General features: G+C 39.1%; 1 protein-coding gene across 1 annotated transcript in view; it reads right to left on the bottom strand.

Annotated features, from left to right (window-relative positions):
- The window catches only part of LOC307128096 (homer protein homolog 3), a 61,497-nt gene that overhangs the window by 24,505 nt on the left and 19,266 nt on the right, over positions 1-17,726 (bottom strand). The window contains exons 3-5 of the mRNA XM_079819694.1: positions 12,832-12,988; positions 1,071-1,202; positions 765-872 (exon numbers count right to left, since the gene is read on the bottom strand). Of these exons, the coding sequence (XP_079675820.1) occupies positions 765-872; positions 1,071-1,202; positions 12,832-12,988 (397 nt within the window). The remainder of the gene's footprint in view (positions 1-764; positions 873-1,070; positions 1,203-12,831; positions 12,989-17,726) is intronic.

Raw genomic sequence — 17,726 nt, 5'->3', positions numbered from 1 at the left:
TTGAAAGGCGGTGTTAAGATGTTGCTATGTGGTTGCTAATGAGTGGTTTCAATGCATTGCCAGGCAGCTAGAATGGGCGGTTGCCAGGGTGTTGCTATGCAGCTGCTTAAGTGTTGCAAGTGGTTGCTAATGAGAGGCTTCAATGTATTGCCAGGCAGCTAGAATGGGCGGTTGCCAGGGTTTTGCTATGCAGCTGCTTAAGTGTTGCAAGTGGTTGTTAGGATGTTGCTATGTGGTTGCTAATGAGTGGCTTCAATGCATTGCCAGACTCCTAGAATGTTGGGTGGTTGCCAGGGCGTTGCTATACAGCTGCTGAAGTGTTGTAAGGTGGTTGTTAGGATGTTGCCATGTAGTTGCTAAGGAGTGTATTTTAATGCATTGCCAGGCTGCTAGAATGTTAGGTGGTTGCTAGGGCATTGCTATGCAGCTGCTAAAGTGTTGGAAGTGGTTGTTAGGATGTTAATATGTGGTTGCTAATGAGTGTTTTCAATGCATTGCCAGGCTGCTAGAATGTTGGGTGATTGCCAGGGCGTTGCTATGCAGCTGCTAAAGTGTTGAAAGGAGTTGTTAGGATGTTGCCATGTGGTTGCTAATGAGTGGTTTCAATGCATTGAAGGCTGCTAGAATGTTGGGTGGTTGCCAGGGCGTTGCTATGCAACAGCTAAAGTGTAGCAAGTGGCTGTTAGGATTTTGCAATGTGGTTGCTAAAGAGTGGCTTCAGTGAATTGAAGGCTGCTAGAAATGCAAAAAAGTTGATGTCACACCTGAGGAGCTGCGATACTGAGAGCTGCGGAGCTCAGCTCCATCTTGTCCTGTGATTTCTCTCTGGCCATACGTGCAGCTTCCTTCACCTCCTTAAAACGCTCGGCAAACTGCAACAAAAACACACAATACATTATTACAGAAGGGGTGATGCAAGTGCTTGCAAGCATGTCTGTGTAAAACTACATTGTGTTGTATTTTAATCTCATCTCGTTTACTTGCACAGAGCGTGTTTCAGGCCTACGAGGGACAATGCATCATCTGTAAACAGGCCATTAAAGCAGACGTTAGTGTCCTGACATACACACCTGGTGCAGCTGATTCTCCGTGGCGAATCCGAGGCCGTAGACCGTGTTGGCTCTACTGTCGGCCCACTGACCGAACTTCTGAGACGTCTTAGTGAACGTCATGTTGGGGCTGATCATGCTGTTGATGATCGCCTGCCGAGAGAGAGAGAGGATGTCAATCACACAGAAACACTGGCAGATAGTTCTGAATGAGCACACATTTAAAAGAATATTCTGGGTTCAAAACAAGTTAAAAACATCACAAAAGATTACATTCGGTAACTTTTACTCAATACGTGCAAGAATGCGATTTATGATCGTTTTTACAAAATGCTGATATTATTTTGTGTGGAAATCAGTATTTGAAGAGTGAGTGTGTGTAAATAAATGCAGGTACATAAATATTAATAAATAAAACCTGTAGCACGAGCTAAGGGGTTTCATGCAGCTTTAAATAGAAGAGCAGTAATAAATGCTGAGGTCTAGATCATAAACTATCAGACTGCAGCCACACTTATGACCCATGAGAGAATATAAAACATTAACTCTAGAGTATTTGGAGAAGTTAAACACTACATGTCATGTTGAATGTATTATAAGGAGCTAAAATATCCGTTGATTCTTATTAAACCCAGAAGAAAGCGATAGAGCTGGCCAAACATGCACATTATCATCGTGTACTTCAGAGATACACAATGTGAGACATGTCAATGTCCATTACTGTAGACTTTTAATTCATAACATAATTTTAATTTGATCAGTCCAGTCACAGCGAACATTCAGATCTGCGTTTTGACCCAGAGAGATATGAAACAGTCATTCTTTTCAACCACATATTGTTATTTCAGTGTTAGTTGTAGTAGTTTGGTTATAAGCACTGACTTCTACGGTAGTGATCACAATATCATTCATTCAAGAGATTCGATCAAAAACGCTGATTCATCCAGTAATGAAACAAGTGAAGTCTTTATGAGTGAGTCATTGAATCATTCATTCAAGAGATTTGTTAGCGGATTCATCTATTAATAAAAGATTAATAGATGAATTCTCTCTCTCATATATATATATATATATATATATATATATATATATATATATATGTGTATGTGTATGTGTATGTATGTATGTATGTATGTATGTATGTATGTATGTACATACATACATACACATACACATATACACACACACACACACACACTCACCTAAAGGATTATTAGAAACACATGTTCAATTTCTCATTAATGCCATTATCTAATCAACCAATCACATGGCAGTTGCTTCAATGCATTTAGGGGTGTGGTCCTGGTCAAGATAATCTCCTGAACTCCAAACTGAATGTCAGAATGGGAAAGAAAGGTGATTTAAGCAATTTTGAGCGTGGCATGGTTGTTGGTGCCAGACGGGCCGGTCTGAGTATTTCACAATCTGCTCAGTTACTGGGATTTTCACGCACAACCATTTCTAGGGTTTACAAAGAATGGTGTGAAAAGGGAAAAACATCCAGTATGCGGCAGTCATGTGGGCAAAAATGCCTTGTTGATGCTAGAGGTCAGAGGAGAATGGGCCGACTGATTCAAGCTGATAGAAGAGCAAGTTTGACTGAAATAACCACTCGTTACAACCGAGGTATGCAGCAAAGCATTTGTGAAGCCACAACACACACAACCTTGAGGCGGATGGGCTACAACAGCAGAAGACCCCACCGGGTACCACTCATCTCCACTACAAATAGGAGAAAGAGGCTACAATTTGCACAAGCTCACCAAAATTGGACAGTTGAAGACTGGAAAAATGTTGCCTGGTCTGATGAGTCTCGATTTCTGTTGAGACATTCAGATGGTAGAGTCAGAATTTGGCGTAAACAGAATGAGAACATGGATCCATCATGCCTTGTTACCACTGTGCAGGCTGGTGGTGGTGGTGTGATGGTGTGGGGGATGTTTTCTTGGCACACTTTAGGCCCCTTAGTGCCAATTGGGCATGGTTTAAATGCCACGGCCTACCTGAGCATTGTTTCTGACCATGTCCATCCCTTTATGAGCACCATGTCCCCATCCTCTGATGGCTACTTCCAGCAGGATAATGCACCGTCACAAAGCTCCAATCATTTCAAATTGGTTTCTTGAACATGACAATGAGTTCACTGAACTAAAATGGCCCCCACAGTCACCAGATCTCAACCCAATAGAGCATCTTTGGGATGTGGTGGAACGGGAGCTTCGTGCCCTGGATGTGCATCCCACAAATCTCCATCAACTGCAAGATGCTCTCCTATCAACATGGGCCAACATTTCTAAAGAATGCTTTCAGCACCTTGTTGAATCAATGCCACGTAGAATTAAGGCAGTTCTGAAGGCGAAAGGGGTCAAACACAGTATTAGTGTGTGTTCCTAATAATCCTTTAGGTGAATGTGTATATATATATATATATATATATATATATATATATATATATATATATATATATATATATATATATATATACAGCCTTAATATTAGCCTATTAAATGCATTCTAACTGAAGTGCATCTTTCATCATATTGCGGTTTCATAAAAGAGTTTGTTCACCATGGTAAAGGTGTTGTAGGTCATCTGCTTTGTGTCGTAATAAAGTCTCTCGTGGCTTATTGTTTTTTTCTCTCTCGTTCTCTAATGACCCCTGTTCCTCCTGACAGGAGTCATGTGACTGCAGATTACCACTGCAATAACAATGGCTGAACTGGACTTGTGGTGAGGTCATCCTCAATCCAGATGTGGGTCAGTTTAAAGGTGTTGGATGAAGTCGATACACTCCGGTAATCCACACACAACTGAGATTTAGAGGCTTTGGTGAGCAAACAATCATGAGTTTAATATGAATGCTGATGTCATTGAAATAGAGAGATCAAACTGTCAGAGAGGTGACGTTAAATGCAAATGCATGAGATGTGTTTACAACAAAACCAGTTTCTATTCTTCGCAGTGAAGAAAACACAAGACTCGTTCTATTGTCTTGAGAAAGCCAACATACTGATCTACTATTTAAAGGTGCTGTGTGTAATTGTTTTGACTGTTTTCTGAAAATCTCACTCCAACCTGAACTTAAAAGTTGGCAACCCTGTATTAAGTTATTTCAAACTTTCAGACAAGGCTTTGTCCAGCCAACATCAACGTTTGTTCACATTACTCGTCTAGCTGTGTTTGTGCAAATCTGACAGGAGACTGAATCTCCTACAAATGAGTATGAATATACAAAAGAGCACAATAATCTTTAGGCAAACAAATGCCTTTAATATTATTGGGGCTCTTTTCATTCAGGGGACAAACAGAGAGTGTTCCTGCCTCTGATAAACATCTGTATAACATGGCCGTAAACCAACATGCATCCATGGAGGAATATTAAAGGAAGGAAACAATTACTGGCACATTTATTGTCTAGGCATTCATTCGCTCAATAGTCTCCTCACATGCACTACTACTATCTATAATAAGTGTATTACTTTATAATCTATTTCTAATAAATGCTGTTGTTTTGGATAAGATCGACTAGAACAGCATGTAAAAGCAAAACCAACAGTTATGGGTCACTTCACATGTCAATCAAAGGGTCTCTTCCTGTCTAAGTGGGCGGGGCTTAGCCAGAACAAGCTGCAAACTGACTATTGTGTCTCATCTCACACCACTCAAGGTCATCTGTGAACGGCTGTCTTTCCTCCTCAGCCCACGACACTTCGATCAGCGTCTCCGACTGAGCAGGTTAGACAGCTCTGATCCGCTCCATCAACAAGTATCGATTATCCCGACCGGATGCAAGTCATGTAGCTCTGATGCAGGGAGTTTTTCTTCATTACCGAGCTCTCCTCGTTCACTCAGATATCAGGTGTTGAGCTCTTAACCTTCACTTCTGTGTAAATCCTCTCGTGGGGAGTATTTCGTTCCGGCCCTAATCACATCGACTCAATCCCCCTCAGAAAGGTTGTAGCCGACAGAGATGTTTATGACGTTACAGCGCCACATTTTGGGATGGATTTCCTGGCATGTTGCATCAGTGCACTCACTGAAGATCAAGAGAGCATTCCTGCAAAACCTACGGTGCGTGTGCAGTATCGTGAGCATAGTATGCACATCTATCCAAATGCATTGAATGTGCACTTGTAGTGTACTTCAAATCTTAAAAGCACATTTAAAAAAAAAACATATTGCACATAATATACTACTAATGAAATAAAACTCCACTTAAGTGCACTTAAAAGGAGGACACAATTATGACTCAAGTGCACGTTTAAAAAAAGTGCACTTTGTAATAATGTCAAATTAAGTTTTACTTTAAAGGGGTCATGAACTGAGAAATCAAATTTTCCTTGAGCTTTTGACTAGTGATGCACCGAATCCAGAATTCGGATCCGGCTGAATATTGGGCTTTTTGACGGGGTTCGGTTTCTGCTGAACCTTAGAATTTTTTTCCATCGAACCCGAACCACTACGCACTGCACGCGCTCCGCTGGTCGAATGTAATGATGCCGCCGTTGATTATGAGAAGGTGTTTCCTAGCTGGACCGTTCGACTGCGAGAAAATGAAAAGGAACTCGTGAGCAGAAAACGTGTTGTTTGGCAGTACTCTCAGTCAAAAGAAGGAGATTCCAGTCGAGCTACATGTTCAATTTGCAATGCCGATTTGTCTTGAGGTGGCAAGGACCCTAAACAACAGCCGCTGTTAAAACATTTGCGTATGAAACATCTGAAAGAATACGAGTTGTGCACGAGGGAATCTACAGACAGCACCAATGCTGCAACTTCAGGTCCGGCAAAGGAAGGACAGTCATCCTGGCATTAGCCTATTCTTAATTAAAATTAAATTAAAAATACACTGCTGTAGGGACGCTCATTTCGGTTAATTTTCACAACCGACAACCGCTGCTCATTATCCAATTATTAACCATTAACTGATAAGATTATAATATTGAATTGGCATTAAATAAAAATACGATTGACAAGTGTCTGTGAACCGTTAAAAATACACTTTTTTCACGGGTTTATTTTACCGTGCAGACATCAGCAGACAGATCAGATCTAATATAAATAAAAAGAATAACATAAATAGGCCTACACTAAAATTTTTCCCATAAATAATTACCAAATTAAGATGACAAAACGAAAATACACTCAATCCATTTGAAGCTTTGAAGAAGCGGAATAGTTTTCTTGTCAAATAAAAATAGCAGGCCTACCTCACTCCACACCTTGTATGGTTTTTATTTTTTTAAAGTAACATGTCTAAGAGATGTGGGTTAGTCTGGAGCACAGCCTGTTGACAGTTAAACCCACAGCAGAAAACACCCTCTCAATCCTGGTTTATGCTTTCGTCTGTCTCCGCGGCGCGAGCCTCCAATGACTGCGCCGCTCCTTCTTCGCTCTTCTGCTGTTCTTTGAAACGACAGAGGGCGACTCGGGGTAATTGTTCTATAAATCATCAGGAAACAGCGGCGAGAAGAACATGCGTGACTATGTTTACTTCAGTAAACTTGACCAAAACCACACTAGGAAAAGACTTAAACACGGCTTCAGATGGCACTGATGTCCCGGGAATACAGAGAGAACGCCTCGCTAGAGCGGCCAGCCTCGGGAAACCCGTTCATTTGCTCTCCACCAGTCAGGAGCTTGCACTACTGCTGCATTTTAATACCGCATCGCATATTTTGCAAGTAACTTCGTCGCCCTTTCTGTCGAAATGGTCCCACACAGTAGGCTTCTTCTTTCCCATTGCTTCATTTTGCGAGGTTAGACATGATGTGGTTGCACGTGTTGACGCGCTCCGTCAGTGAACAAATACAGCATATTTTTCTTTAACCATGCAGCAAACAAACAAACAAAGCGTTAAAAAAACATTTAAACCGTTTAACTGATAATATTAATCGCCGTTGTTTACTTCATTAATGTGTTTACTGTGATAATGGACTGAGGATGGGAGTAGGATTCGGTATTCGGTTTCGGATTCGGCAGAATCTTAACCAGTGGATTCGGTATTCGGCCGAACCCCAAAAATCTGGATTCGGTGCATCCCTACTTTTGACACATAAGAGGTCATCATACTACAGTGCACCCGGAAAGTATTCACTTTTTCCACATTTTGTTACGTTACAGCCTTATTCCAAAATGGATTAAATTCATTGTTTTCCTCAAAATTCTACAAACAATACCCCATAATGAAAACATGAAAGAAGATTGTTCTAAAATATATGAAATAGATATTTCAGATATCAGAAATATCTGAAAGAAGTCAGATGTTTGCAAATGTATTAAAAAGTAAAAAACTGGGGGAAAAAAATCAATACTTTGTTGAAGCACCTTTGGCACCAATTTCAGTCTTAAGTCTTTTTGAGTATGGGGCTACCAGCTTGGCACACCGAATTTTGGCCAGTTTATCCCATTCTTCTTTGCAGGACCTCTCAAGCTCCATCAGGTTGGATTGGGAGCATCAGGCATTTTCGGATCTCTCCAGAGATGTTCAAGTCTGGGCTCTGGCTGGGCCACTCAAGGACATTCACAGAGCTGTCCCATAGCCACAAGTTCAAGAAAACAATGAGGTTAAGTCATCTGTATTAAGGCCATAAGAGGACATTGAATAATCATCATCAATGCCATCAAAAGCCTCAGAAAATAATCGAGCGGTTGAAGGATTAATCGTCCGACAGCGACGGTTTGGAACAGTCACTTTAGAATCACAAGAAATACATATCTCGAATAAAACAGGCAAATGATCAGAGAAAGTGGCATCACAGACTTCAATATTACCAACCGGCAAGCCATATGATAAAACCAAGCTGCAATCTCCCGCAGTTTCTCTTGAAGCCGATACGGAAGTGACTTAAACTGCAGTTCATGGACTGGCCACTAGAGACAGACTCCAGAAGGAGCAGAATCTCATTGAGCTCATGTTAAAACGCCCAACTTTACAGCAGAAGAACACATGTTTACAGTCTGGGACAAACTCTGCTTTTGGTCTATGCGGCTAATTTTGCCCTTCATGACGACTGTGAGGGGGTGAATTTATTTATAACTCATTCGTTTACATTATATAAAGCCTTAAAGTTCTGCATAATTAAGGGCGTGGCCACTTTGAGTGACAGGTGCTGTTTGTCTGCTGTCTGTTAGTCATCACGTCACCTCAGCTCCGCCCACGTCCCGCCACTTTGCCCATTTTCTATGAAAAAAGTAGCTCGACCCTCCTTTACGCTTCAAAACTGCTCTTCAGAATCCTTTGGGTGACGTCACAGACACTACGCCCATATTGTTTTACAGTCTATGGATAAAACTAAATCTAGTATGTGTCCACATATATGTGTGGGACTAGCCACAATCTGAGTTAAGTTAAAAGAGATGGCTGTTCTTCTGGAAGGTTCTCCTCTCTCCACAGAGAAACACTGGAGCTCTGTCAGAATGACCATCGGGTTCTTGGTCACCTCCCTGATTAAGGCCCTTCTCCCCGATCGCTCAGTTTGGCCGGACGGCTCTAGGAAGAGTCCTGGTGGATCCAAACTTCTTCATGTATGGATGATGGAGGCCACTGAGCTCTTGGGACCTTCAATACTGCAGAAATGTTTCTGTACCCTTCCCCAGATCTGTGCCTCGATACAATCCTGTCTCGGAGGTCAACAGACAATTCCTTGGACTTCATGGCTTGGTTTGTGCTCTGACGTGCACTGGTAACTGTGGGACCTTATATAGACAGGTGTGTGCCTTTCCAAATCATGTCCAATCAGCTGAATTTACCACAGGCGGACTCTGATCAAGAGGAAACAGGATGCATCTGAACTCAATATTGAGTGTCATGGCGTTTTTTTTTTATTTTTATAAATTAGCAAACATTTCAAAACATACTTCTTTCACATTGTCATTATGGGCTATTGTTTGTAGAATTTTGAGGAAAATAATTTCCAGATGCACTGTTTAAGAATATCCTATTTCAGAAATGAAAACGTCCTTGTTAGTCCAAAAACAGCTTTTATTTCGTTGTGGAATGAGCCTATAATAGATGGTGAAAGACGGCCTCTGCAGAAGATCAACGCCTACTTCATCATTGCATCTTTGGCCCCGCCCACTGGAGTGTTAGTGAGATGACGAGGAGAGACGAACGGACTAAAAATAACATTACCTTCCAAAGGATCCTAATGCTAGGAATGTGTTTATTTATTTTCAACAATGTAGTTTTTCACAAGGGCCATGATGATGACGCAAAATGTGCAATATGAATCCAGAGAAACCGATGCAATACCGTTTCCCACTATGCAATGCAATCAATTTGAGCTTCATTTTTCAGTGTGAAGAATAAAAATTAGTGACACTAAGCACAATCTTCTTCACGACTCATTAATTAATTAGACTGTCAAAAGGTCTAGATGTCAAAAAAGGTATAAAAGACATTAATATTCAGTAATATTATTGACTCAACCGCAATGACACTATCAGATGAGAAGAAAATTGGAATTGACTTGCACTGAATAATGACACTCTTGTCTTCTGTAGAGCTGAGCCGAATCCACATTGCACTAAACTGAGCTCAACTGAGCTCTAGCAATGCCAAGGTCATGGGTTTGATTCCCAGGGAATGCATGATCTGATCTTGAATGCAATGGATGCATAAAATCATTGCCAAATGCATACATGTAAAAATGCATGCTGCCTAATATATAGCGGGTGTGTGAATATAGTATGACGTCACATGTTCTATGGCATATTGCAAGCCGTTTGGACTTTTATTCATTCCCAGGATATGAATTTGATATCAAGAATTCAATTTCAACTAATAAAGACAGTAAATTACTCAGTCAATATACACCCATGGCATTTAATATTTTGGCTTTCACCACTATTTAGGGCCCGAGCACTGATGGTGTGAGGACCCTATTGCAATTGCTCAGCCTATTATTTCTCTTCTCCAAAATGAAACGCATTTTTGAGGGCCTGAACATGCTCGAAAACTCTTTGCACACACATCAGAAGTGGTGAAAATTTACATCTGATATGGGTTTCAGAATTAGGCGTGGCAAAATGGCTCGATAGCGCCACCTACAAATGTTCAACTAAGCGCCATTCATGCTACGTTTCATGTATGAGTATGAAAATTCGATAGATGCATTCAACAGCCCAATACCCACAAAAAAGTTGCTGGAAGCAAAATCTGAAAACACAACAGGTAGTGAGATATTTAGAATTTTATCTGCAAAATTTTTGCAGTTTTGCCATTTCCATGCCTCATACTAGGGCTGTAACGATTTGACCAAAAATAAAAACCTCGATTAATTGAACATTTGACCTCGATTACGATTAATGAACGATTATTTTGCTTTGCTTTTTTTTGCCCTCATAAGTTCACTGATAAGGTTTGTACTGTAAATATTTTCTACTATTAAAGGTGGAATTTTTTTTTCTAATGAAAAAGTGCATTGTGATTTTAAAATACTTGAAGGAAACGGTTCACTTTCAGCAGTTATTGTCTATGGAGCAGATTTCTGTTTGTTGTACATCAGATACAGATACATTAGCACAGTAGGCCTACATTACATTTATTTGAATGCATTAATGAGAGAGTGATTGTGTGTGTGAATTACTCTTACTGTCTCTATTCATTATGAAGCTGTTGTTTGTACTTACTTCAAAGGTATTAAAATGTATGCCTATAACGGTTGAGTTTCTAAGCTACTTTAGTGACTTTACTTTAGTCACAGCTTCTGTCTGAGTGTTCGTTTGTCAAAATATATCAGGCATTAGTTCAACATAATACACATCTGATGGTCGAAACTCGCTTTAATGTTCAAACTGGCAGGGCTTAAACCACATACAAATGACAAAGCTGTGTGAGGACGCAGGTGAATCTGCCTTCAGGGCGCGCGCGTTTTCAGAGACGCGACACGGCTCGGCTCGGCTCGGCTCTCTGTCACAGAAAAAAGCTGAGCACTGTACGGAGAAGTTTTCCATATTGTTGTTGTTGAATAGTTCACAATCGCTTTAAATGTTGAAACTGGCAAGCCTTTAAACGCATTTACTTGACAAACTTTATGAGCACGAAAGTGAAAGCGGCTTCGGGGCTTGCGCACGTCGTCTGTGTGTGTGTGTGTGTGTCAGCGCGTAGGCTATAAGAACAGAAATTAACTGACCTGTATAAACTGTGTAAAACATGCAGTTACTATAGTGATTCTGGGCATCTATAAACACAGATAACCGCTCCTGCATCTGTGTGCCTTCAAACTGCACTTGATGTGACTGACGGGGCGGAGTCACGTGAAAACCGAAATAACCGTCGGTTAGAGGTTCTGAATGTCGGTTTCGGTTATTTTTCGATTAATCGTACAGCCCTACCTCATACTTTAACAAACTCCAACTACAGTTTTAATCGGATCACCATCAAATTTAATAAGTGTAATCTAAAGGCCTTGGTGATGTAATATTGTGAATATCTTGAGTTTACGCTGAAGGGCGTGTCCATGGCGGCCAGACAAAATCTAATGTTTCGCCAGGAAGTTGTTGTAACTCAGGCATACAATGTCCAATCTGCCTTAAACTTCACTTGTTTGATAATAGTCCTGACCTAAAGACATCTACATGGTAATATTCAGTTATAGACAAAGCGCCACCTGCTGGCAGAAGAAAGAGTGGCACATCAAAGTGACTTTGCCATATTTCTCCTATATTTACCCGCTTAAATGCATGTCTATTCACTGTTTTCCTGAGGCCAGCGGGTGGCGGTGACCCCGGGTGCGAGGGCCCTTTCATCGCTGCTTGCAGCTTTAATTATGTTTGTCTTTCTTCAGAAAAATTAAAAATTTGAGCTGGGGAAGTTTCCAAAATTTGGTTGATTTGACACGGAATAACCCACATATGAAGAGCCAATCATATTAGAGAAAAATCATGTAAGGAGTCATGTTACCTTTGCAATGCAATGCGTTCTATATAAACTGTTGTAGTCTTTTTGCCGTGGGGATTATCTCTAAGGTTAGGCCATGATAATATGCTGTGATATGAGATCTTTATTCAATTCCCATGTGAAAGTGTTTAAAGGAACACGCCAACCTTTTGGGACTTTATCTTATTCCCCATATCCCCCAGAGTTAGACAAGTCCATATTACACACCATTCTCATCTCCGTGCCATAACTCTGTCTGACGCACTCACCGCTAGCCTAGCTTAGCACAAAGACTGGAGGTAAATGGCTCCAGCTAGCCTAATGCTCAATAAGTGACAAAATAATGCCAACATTTTCCTATTTACATGTTGTGATGTGTATAGTTACATCGTGTACTAAGACACATAGGAATTATTATTATTTTTATTTATTATTAAATAGACAAACAGAAAATGAATAGAGTGATAAGTGCTATTCTTGATTGGCCAGGTTACATGATGTAACTATACACATCACAACATGTAAATAGGAAAATGTTGGCGTTATTTTGTCACTTATTGAGCATTAGGCTAGCTGGAGCCATTTACCTCCAGTCTTTGTGCTAAGCTAGGCTAGTGGTGAGTGTGTCAGTGTGTATGGACTTATCTAACTCTGGGGGATATGGGGAATAAGATAAAGTCCCAAAAAGACGGCGTGTTCCTTTAAGTGGAACACTAGAGGTCTAATTCCCCAGTGATAGTGTTCATAGGGGCGAGACTCAGCAGATGTCGATCCGGAGATGCCCAGTTTAACTTGAGTCTGGTGTGTCCACAAAACCTTTGTTGATCACAGAGCTTATAACAAGAAACCTCGCCACAGATTCCATCAAACCGGCTGTAGACTAGAGAAAAGCCACCGGCTCACCTTGGTCCCTCCCACGCTGATGATGCGGTAGGCGTGTCTGTTCGCATCATAAAAGAAGGAGACGGTGACCGCATGCTTGCTGGCCGGGATCCAGTTGCGTTTGGTGGCGGGATCGATCTGGAACACATGAGCTCGTGTGCTGTAGATCGGCTGTTCCCTATGACACATACAAGAGTACAATGAGTGTGTGTGAGTGTGTGTGTGTGTAACAACACGACTGAATTCTTCTGAGGCTCTTAGACTGATGTTCACAGATAAATATAGCACATTAAGAAGTCTCTTATTCAAAAACTACACCTGAAAATAAACTGAAAGATTTAAAAATGTTGCAAAAGGTAAAAGAAAGAAATATGACATGAAATTAAGAAATATTTCAGATTGTGGAATATTACTATAACTTATAATTATTGTTATCAATCTAAATTGTATTCTCATTAATGTAATATTTATTATATATATTTTTAATCTATTGGTCTATCTAGCATCTATATAGCATCTATCCATCCATCCATCTATCTATCTATCATAAAATGTATTATTAATTAGTATTATAATAACATGCATATACACGATACATACACACTTAATAGATACACTAATACATATTATTATTACACACAAAACAATTTATTTATATATATATATATATATATATATATATATATATATATATATATATATATATATATATATATATATATATACACACATACACACTGTATATATATATATATATATATATATATATATATATATATATATATATATATATATATATATATATATATATATATATATATATATATATATATATATATATATATTTATTATGTGTGTATATATATGTGTATAAATTATTATAAATATTTACTATTAATAATATGTGTTAATATATTAAATAATGTACAAATATTGATATATATAAATACATATACATACATTATATTATATATATATTACACATACATACACACACACACAATATATTATTACACATTAATAAATTTAATATTTGAATATATTTATAAAATTATAAAAAATATTACTAATTATTATTACTATTACTATAACTTATACACACATTTTAAATGGTTATTTTTCTTATTATTACACATTAATACATTTTTTAATATACATAGTATTGATTATATACACTTTTTGATTTTTTCATATATAAATGAATACAATTGTATTATTAATTATTTTGTTATTATCATCATTTATACACACATATACACACATAATATATGCTCAAATTCCTGTTAAAACTAAAAAGATCACATCTCATAGAAAAATACAGATTCAATCATGGCAGGTTGTTCATAAGGTAACAAACAGGGCTGGAAGTAACGGCTGCTCTGGTCATGTTGATTATTTCTACAGTAAACTGAATAATTCAGCTCTGACTTCGGTTAGCTGTTGCAGTGCTAGTAAAGGTCCCAGAGCATGTAGTTTGTGTATAAGGAAACTCAATAGCTAAATCAGTGCTGTAATGATAAATAACAAGAGTGGAACGATCAGAGAAATCTAATGTCATGGGCTGAAACCGTTCATAACGCCTGATGACTGACTGACTGATCTCTCTGTGAAGTGAAGACGGCGGCTGAAGTGCTGCGGCCAAACTGCATGTGATGGACATCCGAGAGCTTTTACACCCTGACAGGTTCATTTCGAACCTTCCCGCATTTGCTCATTGTTAAAGTTGCACAAAGAAATCAATTAAACCTATACAGACCCAGAACACAAAGAAAAATGAAACCATAATTTTGTACCTGGCTTTACCCAACGTTCAGATTTCTGTTCTGAAAATTTATGCAAATTGCAAATGCATGCCTATTTAATTAGACAACGCCTCATTTGCATATATAAACATAACATTTCAGTTGAATTCATAATTTAGTTGTCTCAATCTGTCAGTACTCAAAGTATATTGTCATGCATTATTAGATGAAGCACATATTTCAGTATTGTTCATATATATATATTCAGCCATATTTTGGTTTACATTTTATATATTTAATTTGCATATATGTTGGCCAAAACAATATTTTTGGAGACCCACAATATACACCATATTGGTAAAAGTATTGTGCCGCCCCTCCAAATCACTGACTTCAGGTGTATAAATCAAGCTCTAGGCCTGCAGACGCTTCTACACACATCTGTGAGAGAATGGGCCGCTTATTAAACCCTACGGATTAAGAATGGGAAGTTCATGTGCATGTAAAGGCAGGCGTCCCGAAACTTTTGCCAATATAGTGTATATAATAAAAAATGCACTAAATTGCATATTTTACATGCAATATTTAATATAAATGGAACAGTGCACAGATCATGATGTGCATCAGAAAGTTGAAATCCGGAAATGTAAAATGCAATAACCGTAATGCAATGCATCAGGAGCAGGTGGAGCGGAAGGACGGGTCTCGCTGAAAGATGATCCGCTTCCCATTATGCCCTTTACAGAAATGAACACGGATATGACACCATTACCATCCGCATCGTCTGTCAGACACATTAGGACTCGTAAATCTAACATTTCATGGCATTAGAAGCCTTCGAAAATTCATTTCTGCCCATTGACTAATATCGAGAATATTAATAGTGACATGAACAATGTCCAGAAAAGTGGCGCTTGAGGTCTTGTGTGACTTAACCCTTTAAGACCTAAGGGTATTTTTACAATTAATTTTCCGCCTGTTGTTATTTACTAAAAAAGCTTGTAAAACATCAACCCTTTTGTGCACAGACAATTGACACACCTCTTTTTTTTCAAGACAAGTTGCACTGTCAGTATATTTGTGTTGCATTGATGTCACCTGAATGTAAAATAAGTTATGGGACCATAAAGACAAATGAAAAAAAAAAACGGAAATTGAATCACTCAAATATTTATTGAAAACACACACAAATAAATAAAAGCTAAGCATATTTCCTCTGGAAAACAGTTTGTTCAAGTCTTTAGAGTCCTGGAACTCAGGAATAAACATGATAACTTATACAGAACCAAAACTATTTACATTTTTCCAAAAAAAGTCCAGGCGCTTTTGGCCTCTTTGGATTTTGGATATTTACTGGTGCCAAGCCTCAAAACAGTTCCTATCAGGAACTTCTCCTCAAACTTTCTCCTCAAACTTTTTCCTCAAACTTTCTCCACAAAACTACTAAAAACTGCAGCGCGTCTCTCTCTCTCTCTCCTCAACACTAGCCGTGCGTCTCTCTCTCTTCACAATAACAGAGCTGTGGTTCATGCGTAATGACGCACACCAACGTGGATGACGGATCAGCCTGTCATTGGTCAAACCCTCATCCAAAATGGCAGCTAGCATCGCGTTAGCGGCAAAAATGACGTGATGGCTAGCTCGTGATGGCTAGCTCGTGATGGCTAGCTCGTTAGCTTTCTGCTGGAAAAAACGGTAAGAAAATCGATAAAAGTTTCATGAAATAATATAGATATTTATCGGAGGTGCCGTGTGACGTCGTGGGCGATGCCGTCGGGCTCTGAGGGTTAAAGGAGCTGTATGTAGGACTGTGGCCAAAACTGGTACTGCAATCACTTTCAAATGACTGTAGAGCGGTGTATCCCCCTCCCCTGACTCGAGGCTGCCAGATAGGCTGCAGGATCCAGCAGGAACGTAGGCTGCTATAAGGAGCTTTCAATGGCAAGTGACGAGTCGTAAAAGTTTTTTTTCTTTCTGTTAATTATGTTTATGCTTCAAGAGCGATGTTTTGTGAAGTAATTATGAATCGCAAAAATGTACTAATGGCGATTAGCCAAATATAATCGTAAATATGAACGCTCGTATGTGACAGTACATTCCCACATGAAAAAGTACTATAGTATATTATAGTAAAATTACAGCAAAGCTAAATAACATTAGCAATGGTCATACAGGTCAACTTGCAGCATGTTTTGTCCACTATATATGCGAAGAACGAATGAGGAATAATTATTACCGAGGTAACGTTAGGCTACTGTCTCAAATACGTTTTCACATTGCCATAATAGCCGTGCTAATGTTGTTTTCCTCAGCGTCCAGCATAATGACAGAGAAACGGGCTCTGATAATGCATTACTAATGTTAGCAATGACGACTCGCCGTTTTTATTTACCAAACAATTCCTTAACGTTACCTTTTCAATTCAATGACCCACCTCCTCCATCTGCGCTAACCTAACGTTACTTTGCACGAACATGCATAACTTTGTTCGACTGTCATGAATATTTGAAATGTCCATTTACATTAAGTACAAATTAGCCAAACATAGATGAACCTTACCTGTCCAGGAGAAAATTAGCAACGTTGGCATCAGTCTTCAAATTATTCTCCCTTTTCAGCCGTCTCTATCCTTTCAAAGGCATCTCAAATCCTTGTTTTATCTCGGACACTGTCACAACGTTTTTCTGATTCATAACGAGGTCGTTTAGGTTTCGTAAAGTTAGACATTGTTTATCCAAAAAGTGTGTAGCTGCAGCTGTGGTAACTAGAGCAGAGCTGGCAACCCGAATGCAGAAACACTACTGACTTCGTGATTGGTCGACAGGTGGAGGGTGACGCTTCAGGCCAAAACACAACATGTCAACATCAACATCAGTTGAGGGCTGCAACTTCACTTTTAAAATGACAATATCTTGGCCGGACAACCGTTGTCAGTGATATAAATATTTGAAATTAACATGATTTCTTAATGTCTAGTGACATATCAGGGCCATTTTATGATTAATTGAAATACATTTCTTACATACAGTTCCTTTAAAGACAGCAGTAAACGTTGAAATATTAGTAATATGAGGAAAGCTTTCATTATTCTCCCTTCAGCGCGCCAGTCAATGAGCAGAAAAGGCCAGTGTGAGTCATGCGTCTCAGCTTGAGATTTAACCCACGAGCTTTAGA

The sequence above is a fragment of the Gobio gobio genome (assembly GCF_949357685.1).
Source record: "Gobio gobio genome assembly, chromosome: 6".
NCBI classification, from domain to species: Eukaryota; Metazoa; Chordata; class Actinopteri; order Cypriniformes; family Gobionidae; genus Gobio; species Gobio gobio.
Note: the sequence above shows the minus strand (reverse complement) of the source record. Positions and strands in the feature narration are given on the sequence as shown.